General features: G+C 42.7%; 1 protein-coding gene across 4 annotated transcripts in view; it reads right to left on the reverse strand.

The window, feature by feature from the left end:
- Positions 1-5,438: 5,438 nt before the first annotated feature.
- Positions 5,439-20,186, reverse strand: part of KCTD10 (potassium channel tetramerization domain containing 10) — a 53,234-nt gene continuing 38,486 nt past the window's right edge. For all 4 annotated transcript variants that reach the window (XM_029620088.1, XM_029620089.1, XM_029620091.1 and 1 more), the window contains exons 5-7: positions 15,583-15,635; positions 14,837-15,032; positions 5,439-6,084 (exon numbers count right to left, since the gene is read on the reverse strand). In XM_029620088.1, coding sequence (XP_029475948.1) covers positions 5,866-6,084; positions 14,837-15,032; positions 15,583-15,635 — 468 coding nt within the window. In that variant the 3' untranslated portion in view covers positions 5,439-5,865. The remainder of the gene's footprint in view (positions 6,085-14,836; positions 15,033-15,582; positions 15,636-20,186) is intronic.

Consider the following 20,186-nt stretch of genomic DNA (forward strand, 5'->3'; position numbering starts at 1 on the left):
ATCGAAACAGGAGGCCTCATGGCCTATCAATCGGTTGAAGAGGAGAGCGGTGCATTTCACATTGCTTGCCTGACTGCCAAGGTTACAGGGCCATCCAGTACGGATCCTATCACACAATGTGATACGATGAACTACATCAACTGTCAAAGCGGAACCAAGAATCAGGCAGTGGCTCGAGAGGCCCAGAAGTTGATTCTCTGGTTAGAGCAGTACTTGGAGTGGCAGGCAGCATCTCACATTGCCAGAGTGAACAACATTCAAGAGGATTTTTATCAGTTGGAGAAAGTTCCCAGATCTGATCAACATGGCCATAGAAGGGTACCTGAGGTTCAGACATCAATCGACTGTTTTCCACCAGGACCCAATATTTTTGGGTCAGGAGGCTCACTTCTGTCTCGCGGCTTCGCTTCTGAGAGGAGACGATTCAGATGGAAGGGATATTCTGAAGCAGTTATTTCCACCTTATTGCAGATTAGGCAACCTTCTACATCACTGACGTATGTGCGAATTTGGAGGTTCTACGAATCCTGGTCTACTGTGACAGAGTACAGTCTCAGCCAGTGTTGCATATTTTGGCTTTTCTACAGAAAGATTCTGATCAAGGGCCTAGCCTTTAACTCCGAGTCCAGGTAGCAAAATTGGGTTCTCTCTGGGGTAAGGTGTAAAAATATCTTCTGTCTGCACATCCGGATGTATTCCTTCGGGGAGCTAAGAACTTGGGTCCTCAGGTACGGAACAATTGTCCATCTTTGAATCTGAATCTAGCCCTTAGAGGATTGTGAGAGGCTCAGTTTGAACCACTAAAGAGAGCTATGGTTAAGGACTTGATTCTTAAAGTGGTTTTCTTGGTGGCTATTTGCTCAGCAAGGAGAATTTCGGAGCGCCAGGTGCTGTAGTGTCGAGATCTCTTCCTACAGATATCTGATTCAGGGGTACTTTATGCATGGTGTCTTCTCTTCTTCCTGAGGTAGTCTCGGTGTTCTATCTTAGTTAGATAATAGAGCTTCCAGCTTTTATGGATTTGGATTCCTCTACACTTAGGCTCTTAGATTGGAAGTATGCATTGAGGTATATAAAGGTCACTTGTGATTTCCATAGATCGCATCACCTCTGTCGATTGTATCACCTTTGTACTGTGGAGTGGTCCAAAGAAGGGAAATAAGTTGTCTAAGGCTACAGTTGTGCAGTGGCAGAAGGAAGCGATCAAGTCAACTTTCATTTCTAAAGTGTGCTGGCTGCTGGAGAATTAAGGAGCGCACTTAACGCGTTCTCAGGTGACTTCCAGGGCTGAGTCACAACAGGTGTCTCCGCATGAAATTTGCCGGGCGGATTGGGAAGTCATTGCATGTTTTTTCTAGGCAATATCGCTTGGATGTGGGGGATCCAGTTTCCATGTGCTTTAGTGAAAGTGTTCCATGTTCCACCCAAATTAAGGGGAGCTTAGGTACATCCCAGGAGTCTGGACTGATCTGGATACAGGGAAAGGAGAATTGGTTCTTAACGGCTAATTTTCATTTATGTGTAGCACAGATCAGTCCAGAGACCCACCCATTTACTAGGAGAGGAACAGTCTGCTACTCGTACTGTAGCTTTGTATATAATGCAGAGTTGGAGATTTTCAATGCTGATCTCTTATGCTAAATTTGGGAAACGAGTTTTCCTTTGTCTTTTTGGGCAACTTCACCTTCTTCTGGCTCGTTGGAGGGGAGTGAGTTTGGTTAGAGGTTTATGGTTGTTGCTGTCATCTTGGCTTGGGTACAGGTTATATACAGCGTCAGTGAAACTTTGTCTCCATCTGCTGGCTGGGAGCAAACTCAGAAGTCTGGACTGATCTGCGTACGTACAGGGAACAGGATGCCAGGTTTGATGGATCTTTGGTCTGACTCAGTATGGCATATCTCATGTTCTAAAGCTAAGTAGAGATTCCTCTGAACACCCATCAAGCCTTTCATTAAAGCAAACTCTTTACTGCCAGCCAGACAACTACTTATTGTTTCTATAGTACCAGAAGACATTGTGCCACACTCTACAGCAGGGGTCAGGAACCTTTTTGGCTGAGAGAGCCATAAACGCCACATATTTTAAAATGTAATTCCATGAGAGCCATACAATATGTTTAAAACTAAATACAAGTAAATGTGTGCATTTTATGTAAGATCACACTTTTAAAGTACAATAAGTCTCTGAAAATATTACACCAGGCCTTAAGACACCAATACATCTCCTATTAGGAAAACGGACCAAGTCAGGCTGCTATAGAGTCCTACACAGAAACTACACGCCAGCAGAAAACCTCACCTGAATCACGTGCTGTCCCTCACCTAACATAGAATAAAGAGACCAAAACGCATAACAAGAAGCATGCAGAAAAAACTGAATTGGAAACTGCAACAAGCCAGAGTCTCTGTATGCAGTGTAACAAAGGAAAAAAGAAACATCACCCATCCTTATAAAACAAATCAAGAAATATAAAATCAGCAGTAAAACTGTACTAACAAAAAGAACATATTTTGAAACAGCTGATGAGTGGAATATCCAATAATTAAAAACTCATATAAAACATTTCCAGATACCAACAAAATATTTCAAAATAGCAGACACAAAGACCCAGTAATGAAAAATAATAAGGATACAAAAATTTTTTTGCTCTGCATACCTTAGAACATTTGATATCCAGGTGTCCTGAGATTGTTCTGAATTAGCAGGAGGTGGGGTGGTTTGCTTGGAACTTTCTCCTCTCTCAGTCACATACCAGCGCTCTCTCTCACACTGGCTCTCAATGACACACCTATACACACATGCTCTCAGTACTCACATATACACATGTTTTTTCTCTCTCACTTATATAGGCTCTTAATTACACATTTACACACATGCTATCTTTTCACGCTTACACACACACACACAGGCTTTCAATCACATAAATACATGCTGTCTTTTTCTCACACACAGACTCTCATTCACATGCTTACAAACATGTCCTCTCTTTCTCATTTACAACCAGGCTCTCAATCACATACTCACATGCTCCCTCGCCTAAATCAGCTCTCAATCACACACAGACACACATGGTCTCTCTCTCTCTCATTTAAACACAGGCTCTCAATCACATACTCACATGCTCCATCACCTAAACCAGCTCTCAATCACACACAGACACACATGGTCTCTCTCTCTCATTTAAACACAGGCTCTCAATCACATACTCACATGCTCCATCACCTAAACCAGCTCTCAATCACACACAGACACACATGGTCTCTCTCTCTCATTTAAACACAGGCTCTCAATCACATACTCACATGCTCCATCACCTAAACCAGCTCTCAATCTCACACAGACACACATGCTCTCTCTCTCTCTTACTTATACACACAGGCTCTTAATCATACATACACATGATTTCTCTCACACACAGAGGATCTCAATCATACACACATACTCTTTCACACAAACAGGTTTTCAATCACAAACTTACACATACAGGTTCCCAATGGTAAACTTACATTCATGCTCTCTCTCTCACAGGCAGGCTCTCAATCACAGACATACTTTCTTTCACATGTACAGGCTCTCAATCATTCACATACATGCAATCTCTCACACACACACACGCCCCCCCCCCCGCGGCCCGGAAGAGGAAGTGGAGAGCATCGGGTACCTGCGCGGCAAGAAGAGGCCACGCTAGTGCGCTCGGCATCGGCCCGAAGAAAAGAAGACTGCAGCGCGGCTCGGAGGAAAATGAAGAGGTTCAACGGCGGCCGATGGGACTCAACTCGCGGCAGCAGCAGCCTCCTCCCAACGCTAACCTCTTCATTTTCAGCCCTCGCGGAGGCAGAGTCCCATCGGCCGCCGTTGAACCTCTTCATTTTCCTCCGAGCCGCAGTCTTCTTTTCTTCGGGCCGATGCCGAGCGCACTAGCGTGGCCTCTTCTTGCCGCGCACGCACCCGATACTCTCCACTTCCTCTTCCGGGCCGCGGGGCGGGGTAGGAAGAAGAGAGCACGTCGGTGCCGCTGACTCCAGCTGTCCTGCTGCGTTCCGCCCGGGCTGACAGCATTTTAAGCCCGGGCGGAGGAGGACCAGGGAGCAGCTGGGTCAGCGGGAAAGTGTGGAGACTGTCTGCGAGCCAGATGCAGCCCTGAAAAGAGCCATATCTGGCTCGCGAGCCATGGGTTCCCGACCCCTGCTCTACAGCTACAAAACTAGTCACAAGCAATGGCTACAGTACTGGCCCTCCCGTGCCCCTATGTCCTCATACGAATTCCAAAATCTAAGCTTACAGATAGACTTGACATGTGAAAATGTAAGCCTTAGAGCAGTCTAAATTATTTACTTACACCAGCTGCTGTGGGCAGCAGCGTAATCTGCAGTTTAGTGGGAACTTCCATACACTACTTTGGGAATGGCTGGCAAACTGCCAAGCTGGAAGCTCTTGCAAATTCCTTACACGACTCATGCAGAAGAGGCAATCAAGATACGCCTATTTTTACCATCTTGTTTTCGAGCCAGCCTTGTGTGTGGTCAGCACAGCTCTCTCAAGGTCACACAATAATTGGTCTGGAGATGGGATTTGAACCACCACTGCTATACTACACAAGTCTAATATCCTCACAATGCTACTCAGATCCATTGTGAGGGTTTCCGTCCTCCCCAGACTGGTTGCTGTCATCAGTTAACCCGAAAGAATTTCTCTGTTTCTTACACTTTTCTGCTCATTATTGCACTAGGGTACTAAACAGATGTGTTTTGCTGTGCTCTATGGGATTAACGGAGAAGGCTTGCAGATCATCATCACTTTGTGACACTCAGGAACATCCTTTTTGCTCCTGTTTTCTCTGCCCCCACAAGACACCTCTCTTCGTTCCCTGTCTCATTCTGGAGCAGGCTGTAGTTCACTTTTGTTTTAGTGAGTGGGGGCAGGGAGGTATATGTGTCTGCCAAGCCTGCAAGGGATTCAACATGCTCCTTTTTAAAAATCAGCAATTAAGGCATCAAACCGCTCAAGGATTACAGCATGGTACTAAGGAACAAGAGAACAGGGCTTCATTTACAGCCCATACTGATCAAGAACCGGCTGATACTATTTAGATTTGATTACTCACCTTTCCAAACCTGAGCTCAAGGTGAGTTACAGTCAGGTACAGTAGGTAGTTCCCTGCCCCAAAGGGCTTACAATCTAAGTTTGTACTTGAGGCAATGAAGGATGAAGTGACTTGTCCAAGTTGTCAGTGGGAGCAGGATTTGAACCCTGACCTCCCTGGTTCTCAGCACATTGTTGTAACCACTTGGCTACTCCTCCACCTGTAAGTACATATCACATATAGTCTGCCACAATCCAAAAGCTTGGACACCTCCAGCACTCCTGTCACATGCTCAGTTTGAGAAACTGACAAAAAGTTCAACAATTTTAAAGTTTTGGGCAGGATAGACGTTTGGACCAGTTTACTAAGCCTTTATTGTTCCTTGCTGAAGAGCTCCAAGTGAGAATCAAAGGTCTTTAAAACATCTGTTAGTAATCCGGAGGGAAAAAATCCTTTTCACAATCCATGGAAAGTGTTTAAAAATTCACAGATATTCCAGGATTCACTGGCAAATGGTTTGTGCATCATCATGTTTATTACAAAAGTGATAGTATATATATTATTCTCTTACTTGTACAATGACAGACCTACTTCAGACACTAAAATATATTTATATATATATATATAATCTATATAAAATAAAAATAATCTAGCTTGATACAAACTCAACAGACACCATAAATAATGAATTCACCTGGCTGTCCTTGTCACTTAATCACACTATTAACCCCTCCACTGCCATTGGGAGAGGGGGCAGAGCAGCTTCTCACTTTCACATGACCTTACTGGTGAAGATGAGCTCTGTCATCTGGGCGTTTCACGTGAATCCTTCGCACACGCTCAATCCGTTCCCGTTCTTCCTCCTCATCCACATGATGGGAGCGCCCCGCAGCTCCTCCCGTGGCCTCCAGCAGCGCATTGTCTGGGCCACGCCCATCCTGAGCCTCGTACAGCAAAATGTTCAGAGTCTCTTCATAAATGCGTGCTTCTGGGAACTCGACCTGCGTTCGCAAAGAAAAGGGTCACATTGTGAAGACCAAGAATAAATGCTCTCTCCGTGTTATACTGTATTTATTTAGTTGTTTTATACACCGTCATTCCAAAAGAAGATCACAACAGTTTACAGTAACAGTGTTCATTATTTGTGGTCTCCAATCATATACCGTGTGTCCACAATCCATATTTCATTCACTACTATAGCAAGTATATATCCTAGAATATGTATAACTATGAACCAGAATATCAAAGTAGCTATTATAGAAATTTACTTCATATTTCTAGTTCAACACAACAGCATATACAAATTTTAATTCTGTCAGCAATACCCTATCATTCATTATATATTGAACACTCGTTTAGCATTAACTGGTACTGTCGTTGCATATATCAGCATTTTACATGAAATCATATGCCCTTCTAAAGAGCCATGTTTTCAGTTCGCACTTGAATTTCTTTCTGTTATCTGGCATAATGGCTCTGAAATTGAATTCCACAGCTTGGGGCCGGCTATTGAAAACATTTGTTCTCTTATTTGTGTTAGGTGTGTATTCTGAGTGCAGGGTACCATTAGAAGTCTTTTGTTGGACTTATAATTGGAAGAAGGATCCAACAGAAGAAAATAGGATAATGCATAAACGTTGGCAAGTTAAATGTAAGACATTGATAAGACAGGCTAAGAGAGAATTTGAAAAGAAGTTGGCTGTAGAGGCAAAAACTCACAGTAAAAACTTTTTAAAATATATCCGAAGCAGAAAGCCTGTGAGGGAGTCAGTTGGACCATTAGATGATTGAGGGGTTAAAGGGGCACTTAGAGAAGATAAGGCCATCGTGGAAAGATTAAATGATTTCTTTGCTTCAGTGTTTACTGAAGAGGATGTTGGGGAGGTACCCGTAATGGAGAAGGTTTTCATGGGTAATGATTCAGATGGACTAAACCAAATCATGGTGAATCTAGAAGATATGGTAGACCTGATTGATAAACTGAAGAGTAGTAAATCACCTGGACCGGATGGTATACACCCCAGAGTTCTGAAGGAACTAAAAAATGAAATTTCAGACTTATTAGTAAAAATTTGTAACCTATCATTAAAATCATCCATTGTACCTGAAGACTGGAGTATAGCTAATGTAACCCCCATATTTAAAAAGGGCTCCAGGGGAGATCCTGGAAGTTACAGACCGGTTAGCCTGACTTCAGTGCCAGGAAAAATAGTGGAAAGTGTTCTAAACATCAAAATCACAGAACATATAGAAAGCCATGGTTTAATGAAACAAAGTCAGCATGGCTTTACCCAAGGCAAGTCTTGCCTCACAAATCTGCTTCACTTTTTTGAAAGAGTTAATAAACATGTGGATAAAGGTGAACTGGTAGATATAGTGTACTTGGATTTTCAGAAGGCATTTGACAAAGTTCCTCATGAGAGGCTTCTAGAAAAGTTAAAAGTCATGGGATAGGTGGCGATGTCCTTTCGTGGATTACAAACTGGCTAAAAGACAGGAAATACAGAGTAGATTTAAATGGACAATTTTCTCAGTGGAAGGGAGTGGGCAGTGGAGTGCCTCAGGGATCTGTACTGGGGACCCTTACTTTTCAATATATTTATAAATGATCTGGAAAGAAATACGACGAGTGAGGTAATCAAATTTGCAGATGATACAAAATTGTTCAGAGTAGTTAAAACACAAGCAGATTGTGATAAATTGCAGGAAGACCTTGTGAGGCTGGAAAACTGGGCATCAAAATGGCAGATGAAATTTAATGTGGACAAGTGCAAGGTGATGCATATAGGGAAAAATAACCCATGCTATAGTTACACAATGTTAGGTTCCATATTAGGTGCTACTACCCAAGAAAGAGATCTAGGCGTCAAAGGATAACTCATTGAAATCGTTGGTTCAATGTGCTGCGGCAGTCAAAAAAGCAAATGTTGGGAATTATTAGAAAGGGAATGGTGAATAAAACGGAAAATGTCATAATGCCTCTGTATCGCTCCATGGTGAGACCGCACCTTGAATATTGTGTACAATTCTGGTCGCCGCATCTCAAAAAAGATATAATTGCGATGGAGAAGGTACAAAGACGGGCTACCAAAATGATAAGGGGAATGGAACAACTCCCCTATGAGGAAAGACTAAAGAGGTTAGGACTTTTCAGCTTGGAGAAGAGATGGCTGAGGGGGGATATGATAAAGGTGTTTAAAATCATGAGAGGTCTAGAACGGGTAGATGTGAATTGTTTTTTTACTCTTTCGGATAATAGAGAGTTTAATAGAAAAATTAAACTCTGGAATTTGTTGCCAGAGGATGTGGTTAGTGCAGCTGTGTTTAAAAAAGGCTTGGATAAGTTCTTGGATGAGAAGTCCATTACCTGCTATTAATTAAGTTGACATATAATAACCACCGCTATCATTAGCAACGGTAACATGGAATAACAGACTTGGTTTTTGGGTGCTTGCCAGGTTCTTGTGGCCTGGATGGGCCACTGTTGGAAACAAGATGCTGGGCTTGATGGACCCTTGGTCTGACCCAGTATGGCATATTCTTATGTCTTGTAATTGTAGGTCTCTCTTTGATGTGTAGGGTTGAAGTGTCACTCCTAATAAGCATGGATCGATATTGTTGATGATATTGAAAATTAGGGATAACACTTTATAATGAATTCTGGATTGTACAGGAAGCCAGTGCAGGGAGATCAGCGAGGGAGTGATGTGTTCGAGTTTCCTTGTCCCCAGTAAGCGTCTTAAGAACATGCCATACTGGGTCAGACCAAGGGTCCATCAAGCCCAGCATCCTGTTTCCAACAGAGGCCAAGCCAGGCTAGAAGTACCTGGCAAGTACCCAAAAACTAAGTATATCCCTCATGCTACTGATGCTAGTAATAGCAGTGGCTATTTCTAAGTCAACTTGATTAATAGCAGGTAATGGACTTCTCCAAACCTTCGATAAACCCAGCTAAACTAACTGCACTAACCACATCCCCTGGCAACAAATTCCAGAGTTTAATTGTGCAGAGTGAAAAAGAATTTTCTCTGATTAGTTTTAAATGTGCTAATTGCTAACTTCATGGAGTGCCCCCTAGTCCTATTATCTGAAATAGTAAATAACCGATTCACATTCCAGTGGGAACACAGAGGAGAGGATCACCTTGCTGGTGGCTGAAAGGAATCAGTAAGTTTTTGCTTGGGACATTGTCTTTTTTAAAAGTATTGGGGCAAAGTTAACAATCTGGGAATATTATTTAGTGTGTTTGTGCCTTTAATAGTCAGAAAGGCAGTGAATAAACAAGTTAAGACTGTTTGTATTTTTAAATAGTCAATAAGGTAGCTAGTAAGCAATAGGTAGTGTGTTTATTTTTATAAGTTTGCAGAACTGAGTGTTCTGCAGACTTTTAAAGAACAGAGTGTTTGATTTAATACAAAATGAGTGTTTGTATTGAAAAAAAAAAAAAAAACCACCCACAAACACCCCCCCCAAAAAAAAAAAAAAGTAGCCAGAAGCAGTGTATACCTAAGTAAAAAAGTTGAATAGTTCAGCTCAGTTACTCACCTGGGAAAGGTGTTGAGGTAGTGTGATTGGGTTTGAATAGGGACCAACATTTGTTAATCACGAGAGCAGTGATTCACTTTGGCTGACTAACAGAAATTAGACTAACCACAGGTAAACTTGTTTTGGTTATGTGAGGCCCTGATAGTTCTTGCCTCCTGCCAGCAGAGGGCCTTGGTGGGCCCCTTAGTCTGATTAGTCCTTCTACTCTATGGCCCACACTTCCTGCTGGCGGCCATCTTGTTCCATTTGGACATAGTTATATTCCAGAACCACAGTTTGCACTTTGCCAGAGCTTGGTCTTGCATTTGGTCTTAGATTCGGTACTATGTTTCATATTTCTGTTTGCTCCTGGATTGCTCTGTTTATCTAGGGTTCCTGCCCTACTTCTGTGGGCACCTTCATGTCTCCAGTTTGGGTTCTATATTATCATGGTGTGTGCCGTATGAATCCTGATGTTCCTAATCCTGCCGGCTACCAGCACCTGAAGTTGCAACTCTAGGGGAAGGTGGCTGCCACATGCAGCAGATGCCTACCCTGACTCCAGTTAGAACCCACTAATCTTGCCTTGTCTGTGCACTGCCCATCTCTTGGCTTTGGGGGTCATATACCTCTGGCTAATTATGTTGTCACAGGGTATTCTGAAAAAGCCAAACTTGCTGAGTGTTCTTGAGGGCCACATCTGGGACCCAATGACATAGAATACAACAGATGGGTTGGCATTACTGAGCCTTGCAGCTGGCTAGAACTGGATCATATGGATGGGTGTGCTTGGATTACAGCCCAGCTGGCTTGCTTCCCAGTCTCTTCAAACAGCAATAGAAATCTGTATAATGCTGTTTCTATAATTTTTTTATTTTTATCTTATCGCAACTAGCCTCCTGGAGATATGCCTTGGTAATGAAACGATAAGTAAAAACAGAAGATACTGGAATTCAGCCAGATTCTGGGCCTCCATTCTGTGACTCTGCCAGACTTCTGAACTATCAGGGTTTGTTCAATAAATATCAGCAGATCACACTCCCATGAAAGACAATCAAATCAAATAGTTGATGACAAAGTTTTCATTGTGTTCAAACTAGGAGGTCAGGAAAGGAAAATTGGTTCTTACCTGCTAATTGTTGTTCTTGTAGTACCACAGATCAGTCCAGACTCCTGAGTTTTGCCTCCCTTCCAGCAGATGGAGAGAGATATTTTCACCACCACCAGCAGATGGAGACAGAGAAATTTTCACAACCACTGGCTTATAACCTGGTGTAGCTCTTACAGCATCTCAGTATTACTATGTACCCAAACTGATATCAAGTCAAGAATAGTTCCAAATAAAACTAAGAATAAAATATCCTCAGAACAAGCAGAGGAAAAAAGAAATACAAATTGTCAACTATGATACAGAGTTTAACACCAGACAAAAATAACCTGTGCCATTCTTCAGATAACAAATAGACTAGACATACAGAATTAGCGGACTCTCCAGACCTGGGCATGACTCTGGACTGATCTGTGGGACTACAGGAAAAACAATTAACAGGTAAGAACCAGTTTTCCTTTCCCTGTATGTACCCAGATCAGTCCAGACTCCTGGGATGTACCAAAGCTTCCCTAAAATGGATGGGACTGTGAGAGTTCTGCTCGAAGGACGCCCTCTCTGAAACCAACAACTTCCGGAGCTTGAACATCCAATCTATAATGTCTGGCAAATATATGCAAAGACTTCCAAGTCGCTGCATGGCAAATCTCCTGTGGAGATACTAGCTGACACCCTGCCCAGGAGGCAGCCTGGGATTGCGTCAAATGACCTCTCAACCCCTCCTGGACTGGACGACCGCGACAAATGTAAGCAGAACCAATAGCCTCCTTCAACCTATGAGCAATTGTAGCCTTTGAAGCTTTCTTTTTTTTTTTTTGCATTTTCAATAATCTAAACAAAACAAATTTTGTACATAAATACAGATTATTCGGCATTCAATGAAAAACAATGATACTGTTTAACAAAAGCAATATTAGAATCCTCTGTTTCCCTTCAGGAAAATACCAGAGCTAAACAATTATTTACTGAGTGAATTATAAGAAATTTAATTGCGTTGAGAGAGAGGTATCTTTCCTCCTCTCAATCTCATCTAGAGAAAACAATTGGTATCTTATTTATTGCGCCTAACCCAGTCTTATATTTGGGAGGTGGGAGTCTAAAAATTCCTGTAACTTAGATGTTTCTAAAAAAACATATTTATGCTCCAAATATTTAACTTCACACCTACAGGGGAATTTTAATACAAATCCAGCTCCTCTAGAGAGAACCTCTGCTTTTAATTTCAAAAATTTTCTTCTTCTATTCTGAGTAGATCTTGTCAGGTCTGGATATATCCAGACCTGATGTCCGTGAAATTTTTCTAATCTATTTCTAAAAAATAGACAAAGTAAGGTGTTTCTCTCTGTAGGAAACAAATGATACAAATGATACAAGTGTAGCTCTGACAGGTATATCCGTATCGATTGAAGTTTCAATTACTTCAGATAGATTTAATGTTTCTGGCTGCACTTTTCCTATCTGTGTTTCTCTATCAGGTTTCAAAGAGATATAATAAGCTTTTGCTAATGCTGGTAATGCTTGACTAGGCATTTTTAATATATGTAACAGATATTCTTTAAACATTTCTACAGCAGCTATCAAATCTTGTTTGGGAAAATTCAAAACTCTTAGATTAGAATACTTCAATTGATTTTCTATATATTCTAATTTCTTTTGACTTATTATTTCTGACTTAAGGTTACTCTGCACATTTTCCAACTTTTCTAATCTCCCTTCACATTTAACCAGCTTGTTTTGAGATAACAAAACCATACTTTCAACATTCATTATCCTTTGTTGAGAATTGACAGTGGTCTGGGTCAATTTATTTATGGCGAATTCCAATGATTTAATAGCTGTCCATAGTGTATCCATAGTTATCTCAGTAGGTTTCTGGAGCAGACGTTTGTCCAACACAGGTTGTGATTCCACATTATTACCCCCCTCGGCCAGGTATCCACGCCTTTCTCCATTTTTAGATAGAGTAATAACGTCATCCGAACCCACATCCACCTCTGTAGGTCTGACAGGTATTCCTTCTTTTACTGAAGGTGGGGAGGGAGCTTTAGGGGTGCCAGGGCTCAAAGAGATGTCGTTGACCAGTGCAGTTGCTTCTTGCTCTGAAGCTACAGTCACAGCAGTCCCCTCTCCCAGCATTGTACCAGTTGTGACATTAAAGAAAGAGGAGATCTGAGACTGTGCAGGTGTTGATAGAGGAGACTAAGTCTGTGTCTCCCTTATACGAGCCTCTCTCTTAGTATGAGGCATAAGGCTATTAAAGAAACTTTTTTAAACAAATAGAGTTCAAACTCCCTTTCTTTTATGTTCCTCTATAATACTATTACTTGTTGTTTCCCTGGCCTGGGGAGAGTCGAGGAGAGAGAAGGACAAATTAATGTAAGCATAAGTAATCTTACTTACAAGTTTGCAGACAAATCTTGTTCCTTTCTTGATTGACAAAATTGCCAGACAAAGATTTCAGGCAAAGCTGCGCGCCCCTTAGGCACGTGCGGCTTGGGCGACACACCGGCGGCACCTATGCACCACAGGAGGAGCTGACTTTTAAAGGCCTTCTGGTCCCTCCTTGATGACGTCTGTGAGGCCTCCTCCCCACGTTCGGGGCCTGGACAGCATCCCAACCCTCAGGCAATGTCATAACAGGAAAAACAGGTATTGGTTGACCTCATCGGGCTCCTCTCTCTCTCTCTCCTCTCCCCCACCTTTGAAGCTTTCTGACCCTTATTTGCACCACTCCACAGCACAAAGAGGTGATCTGTCACCCTAAAACTGTTGGTCACCTCCAAGTACCGTAACAAGGCCACCTGACAACCAAACTTAGTTCGGAAGCATGAGCCGAACCTGTCTCTAGATTGTGAAAAGCCGGCAGCTCCACTGACTGACTCAAGTGGAATGCAGACAAAAGATGGAACCGACCTCAATGAAACCCTTAAGTCCGAGATCCTCAAAAAAGGCTCCTTGCAGGACAAAGCCTAAATCTCTGAAACCCTTCTGGCCGAACAAATAGCCACCAAAAAAACAACCTTCAGAGTGAGATCCTTAATGGTAGCTCTTTTAAGGGGCTCAAACGGTGCCGCACAAGCCCCTAAGGACCAAATGAGGTTCCAAGACGGAAAAAAGCCCGAGTGCGAGGGTGCAAATGCTTTACTCCCCTAAAAATATGCACCACATTTAGGTGTGCCACCAATGGCCTACCATGGACCTTGCCCCCAAAACCGGCCAGGGTGGAGACCTGCACTCTCAAAGAGTTACACGATAAGCCCTTCACCAGCTCATTCTGCAAGAAAGCCAGAATCTCGGACAATGAGGCTCACTGAGGGTCAATTTCTTTATGAGTGCACCTTCCACACCCCAGCAAAAGCTAAAGAGCTGGAGGACTTACGAACTTGCAACAAAGTGGTTATAACATCCTCTGGATATCCCTTTTTTCTCAAACGCTGCCGCTCAAAAGCCAAGTCTCTAGACAAAAGCGATCCACCTGATCAAAACATACAGGACCTTGATAAAGCAGGTTTGGAAGATGTCCCAGCCTCAACGGCCCGTAAACTGCTAGATTGACCAGGTCTGCAAACCAAGGTTGTCGAGGCCACTCTGGAGCCACCAGAATCACTCTTCCTAGGTGGACCTCTATCCTTCTGAGTATCTTGCCCACCAGAGGCCATGGCAGAAAAACATAAACGAGACAGCCTTATCTGAAGCCTAGCATAGGTTCTCCAGAAGGTGAGGGAACTGAACCACCAGCTTTCAACCTCTGGCGTGGTAATTACAGCAAATTTGGGTCACCAACCCCTGCTTGTCCATCCCTACTACTAGGAGGAATGGTCCCATCAGGACCTGCCAACCCTCCTAGGAGGGAAATCCTTTGGGGAAAAAAAAAATCCTAATTCCCCCCCCAAAGAGGTTCAGAATTGCAGTTTTTGCACCTCCTCCATCTGCTAGAGACAGAGAAATACTGAGGGGTGGCAGGTGCTACACCAGGTTATAAGCATTTCTCTATCTCCATCTGCTGAAAGGGAGGCAAAACCCAGGAATCTGGACTGATCTAGGTACCTACAGGCAACCAGGTATGAAGACTCTGCAGCAGCCCAGCTATACACTTGTGCAATACTGCTAGAAATGCTTACTTTAGTCTGTTTTTTCTCAGTAGCATATACGATTGACGTACAGCAGACCTCTGCAATCTTGCGACCCTGTCCATAAAAAGACCAGCAGCAGATTTCATCTCCAATGACATCTTTGATGAAGAGGACTCGTCCATTAAACCGTAGCGACAGCTTGTCAAACAGTTCGATGTTTTTCAACATATTGTCATCAGAGTTACTACAAAAGAACACCAACACATGACAGTGAGCTATACCGGTTAGAATTAAACAAGAGCATTTGAAGCTTTACTTTTTAATAGCTATGTCTTGTTACTTACTCTCAGGAATAGCAAGTTTTTTTTAATCTACCTGGCTAATAATGTTTTGTGAACTTCCTCTCAGGAACTTGTCCAAGCCTTTTTTTTAACCCTGTTATGCTAGTTGCCTTGACCATATCCTCTGGCAAGATTCCACAACCTAACTCTACACTGAGTAAAAAAGTACTTTATACAATTTGTTTTAAATATGCTGGTTGTTAGTTTCATGGAGTATCCCATGTTTTAGTATTATTTGAAATAATAACCATCCTTTGATTTACCGTTTACCCCACTCATGATTTTATAAACTATCGTGTCCCCTCTCAGCCATTTGTTTTTCAATCTGAAAAAGCCCTAACTTGTGTAGCGTCTTATCACTGAGGAGCTGTTCCATCCCCTTTATCATTTTTGGTGGCCAGCCTCTACACCTTTTCTAATTCTGAACTCCCATCTCAGAAACAATGGCAGTACCTGGTATATGAATACTTGTTGTTACTCCTGTTATAGAGCAACTTTACTGCTGGCTGTAAAAAAAGGAAAATAAAATTTAGTTAAGTGTATTCACCAATACGGACAAGGAAAGCTGGGGATTTACAGGCAAACAACAAAAAATGATTACGATCTGAAATAGGGGCAAAGCCAAGAGGAAAGCAGACTATAAAGAAAACTGGTACACCATGATTACCAATTTTTGTATCCAAGAGGGCACCCAATGATGATGAAGTGGCACTGCCACATGGAACCTGCCACTTTGTTTGCTTTTCAAAACCATAGGTGAAGGCAGATGGCTAATAAATGAAAATCGAGCGAACACTAAACATTAGGACGTTTGTGCCAACTTTGTATCATCATCCAGCTACTTTTTTTTTTTAAACTTATGGATTTTCACAATTTATACAAAGAATCAGCTTTGTATAAGAAATACATGGACAAAAGTCAGAAAAGAAGAAAAACATAATAAATGAAGATAAATATTGTCTCTATCCATTACATACAAAAAACAACAATTTAAGGGGGGATCCAGAAAACTAAGGAGAAATATACAAAATAAAAAGAAACAGGCACAGCAAAAAAAAAAAAAGGAGGGGGATATGTCGTCATCGGAGCGATTGGACACCTAAATCAGGGCTCTGCACTTTGTCAGACCAAGCCAGCAAATATTGCAAGCATTCAGAGTAAATTATTGGCGTATTTTACCTCACTCAAATGCAGAACATAACGATGTCGATCCGACAAAAATCATTTGATTTTCACAAGTTTTCCTACAAGAAAGCAGCTGGAGGTTCCCTGGCTGAGAAGGACAAGCTGGCAGAGGAACCAGGGGTTGACTCCGATGAGACCCAAGAGGAGCAAATGCTCCCCCCTTGATTCAGAAATCCTGACCCAGGTTCTGGGAATTGCGACATGACATGAAAACATAAAACTGAGGTCATGGAGCTGGTGGGAGAATTAAAAGAAGGCCACCACCTTTGAGTATGAAACGCTAACAGAATCACAGGTGGAAAAAGCGAGCACTCTGCAAAAAGATAATAAAACTATGTCTGCAGAGGTATCACAACTTGCTATGAAGTTAGAAGATATGGAAAATAGAAATTGAAGAGTAAATCTACGATTCCGTGGAGTCCCTGACACACCTGAATATTCGGACAGTGCTCAAGTGGTAACCCAGATCTGCAAAGATATTTTAAGCGGAGGAAAAACTGAAAATACGATGCTCCCTGAACCAGAGGTTCGCATAAAGATTGAAAGGGCCCATCGTGCTCTAGGCCCGAAACCAGTGAATAGACCATGATTTTGGCTGGATATCTCTAACTGGCTGAGTGTTGTTATTAAAAGCGAGATTATATTGACTCCCAAAACAGCGTTGCTAAATGAACCATGTTAAAGAAAACAACTATCAATAGAAACTAATAAAATTTTTTTCTACAGCAGCTAGATGTGAAATGGCCAGAAAATGTAGGGAATGCACAGTGCCCATTTTAGCATTAGTTCAGACTCGCACAGAAGAACTTTATCGACTGTGCAAAATAACTGAATACAAAAATAAAAGGGTTTCAGCATTTCAAAAAAAAAAAAAAAAAAAACAGCAACAAAAGAAAAAACAAAAAAAACCCAAACAACCCACACATGGTCCTCTTATCTGAACTGGAGAACTACGCAAACTTAAAACACTGATTGTTATTTTCCTCTTTTTAAGGCATGCCTATCCAACAGACTCTTGAGAGGCATGGTTTCTTTGTATTAGCAGATTATGGGGGGGAGAGGGAGGGTTGGGATTTAGGTTCAGGGTAAACAATGACAAAAGAGACTAAACGGAGTTATAAGTTTTATTATGTTATGATAAATCATACAAATTGTTGACAAGTAACATGTAAAGAGAGTCAAAATAAGTTACTAATTATGTAGAAGCATCCTGTGGCAGAAATTATAGTAGTTCGTTTATTTTTTCTTTAGAGACTTATGGTCCTACTATTTTCGATCCATGACTATATAACTTTGACCTTTATTTTGATAAATCGGGAAGTACTGCCTGGGATATAGTTTATGTTATATTACTGTATACTTTTGTGATCTCAAATAAAGTTTGAATTATAAAAAATAAAACCCCACATTTTAATCTACACCCAAACTTCTCTAGATTGACACTGGGGAAGACGTTAAAGGAAAATTGGTTCTTACCTGCTAATTTTCGCTCCTGAAGTACCCTGGATCAGTCCAGACAAGTGTGTTTATGCATCCCTGCCAGCAGAGAACAAAAACCTTTGAGGCACTGCTACATAATAGAGAGTGCCAACCTGCAGTCCTTCAGTATTGACCTGTACCCAAGCCAAGATGTCTACATGAACAAACCTCCAATAAACCTTAGGGCGAACAGAAATGAAACTAGAACCCCCTGAAAACTAGGCCCTCTTGACTTAACACAAAGCACATACCAAACTATGTACATCTATCATTAATCTGAGTATATCACATACCAGCTCAGGAACATCCAGAAGAGAGGAAGTCTTTCAAAAGATGGGGAAGGGGCTCTGGACTGATCCGTGGTACTACAGGAATGAAAATTAGCAGGTAAGAACCAACTTTCCTTTCCTGTTCGCACCCCGGATTAGTCCAGACAAGGGGGATGTACCCAAGCCCCAAAAGTCGCCTCTTCTGGCACCCGCACATCCAAGTGGTAATGTCTGGTAAAAGAAAGAAGAAAAGACCACATCGCCACTCGACAAATCTCCTGTGGAGAAAGCAATTGACACTCTGCCCATGAGGTTGCCTGCACCCTGGTGAATGCACTCTCAACCGCTCCGGCACCAACCAGCCCTTGCAGATGTAAGCAATCTCCTTCAATCATTGTGCAATAGTGCCCTTAGAAGCCTTATTGCCCTTTTTTGCTCTACTGAACAGGACAAACAGATGATCAGCTCTCCCAGGACAAGCAGGATGGTAGTCCTCATATATGGGTGACATCAGGCAGAGCCCTATTATGGAACACTTTTGTCAAAGTTTCTAGAAACTTTGACTGACACACTGAGCACGCCCAGCATGCCATGATCCCTGTGTCCACAGGGGTCTCCCTTCAGTCTCTTTTTTTCCCGAGCTGCCCTTTGCCTCGCGTTTAAGGAGCTCTGTGAGATTTTTCTTACAACTTTTCCTCACGGAAACACAAAGTTTTACTTCACAAATAATTTCCCTACACGGGTCTCCCTTTGCGTACATTTCATCGGCTCTCGGTGAGTACTATGCCCTGTTCTCCAGTCGGTTCCTGTCACCTCACTATTGGTTTTCCCTGGGTTACCAACCGAATTGCGGCCCTCTTTTCTCCCTATGTCTATTACCCTCGGTCCGCCTCACGATGCCCGCGAGTGTCCTTGCTGCGATCTTCCACCAGGTCCATCGGGGCTGGAGGGATTGGGACGTCCATGGTTCCCAATGCCCCATCGGTGCTTCCGTCAATGCCTTCGTCGATGCTATCGAAGCCGCCATCTATACTTCCATCGATGCCCTTGACTAAAGAAAATGCTCCATACTTTGGGTTCTCAACCAGAGACCGGGGCGAGAAACAATGCCAGGAGCAGTAGAGGCACGGTGACCGTCCGTCACCAATATCATCTGGGACAGCGAGGGCATCTTCCTCGGTGCTGGAAAATAACCAGGCCGAGCACTGAGGGAAAAATTATCGCTGGCATCAACGTGGTTCCATGTTCGGTGACGGAACTGATACCACACCGGCATCAATGTCCACTGAGCCAGTTGCGAAGCGGGCCCGGGGAGCAGATCTGGGCACTACAGTCACAATGGCCTTCCTGCCCAACAACCACGCAGACATCCTATCAAATTGTCCACATCTCTGCACGCATGCAACATAGCCTCAGCCCATCAATTCTTCCATTGCTGGGCCACATGGTTTCCACGATCCATGTCACGCCAGACTAGTCATGAGAAAAACTCAGTGGATTTTAAAATTTCAGTGGCTCTAAGCCGTTCAATCGCTTTAGTCCCTGATCCATATCACCGATCCAATAACCAAATCCTCAGATGATCTTGGCCATGGTCACATCCAACTTGGGTTGGAGAGCTCGTATCAACACCCTCCAAACCCAAAATACGTCAACTCCACTCCATGAAAAGTCTCAGATCAACTTCCTGGAGCTTCAAGCCATGCGTTATGCCCTTTATGCCTTCAAACACTGCCTCACAAAACTTTGTGGATACAGACAGACAACATAGTGGCAATGTGGTACTCGAACAAACAGGGACGCACAGGCTCTTATCTGCTCTGCCAGGAAGCCGCACAGTTCTTGGCCTGGGCCCTTGCACACTTATCTAACAGTCATACTGAACATACTAACAGACCATCTCAATCGATGTCTCCATCCCCATAAGTGGTCTCTGAATCCATGTGTAGCAAGCAAAATCTTCTAGCACTGATGTCAACCATCAACCTCTTGTGTCCGAATGGAACCACAGAGTGGACAGATTCTGCTCCCTACACAGGCTTTGAAATGTGTTAGCCATGGATGCCTTTGCTCGCCCCTGCAACAGAGGCCTCCTATTTGTGTCTCTTCTGATACCGCTCATAG

This window comes from Rhinatrema bivittatum, chromosome 11, assembly GCF_901001135.1.
Source record: "Rhinatrema bivittatum chromosome 11, aRhiBiv1.1, whole genome shotgun sequence".
In the NCBI taxonomy this organism is placed as follows: Eukaryota; Metazoa; Chordata; class Amphibia; order Gymnophiona; family Rhinatrematidae; genus Rhinatrema; species Rhinatrema bivittatum.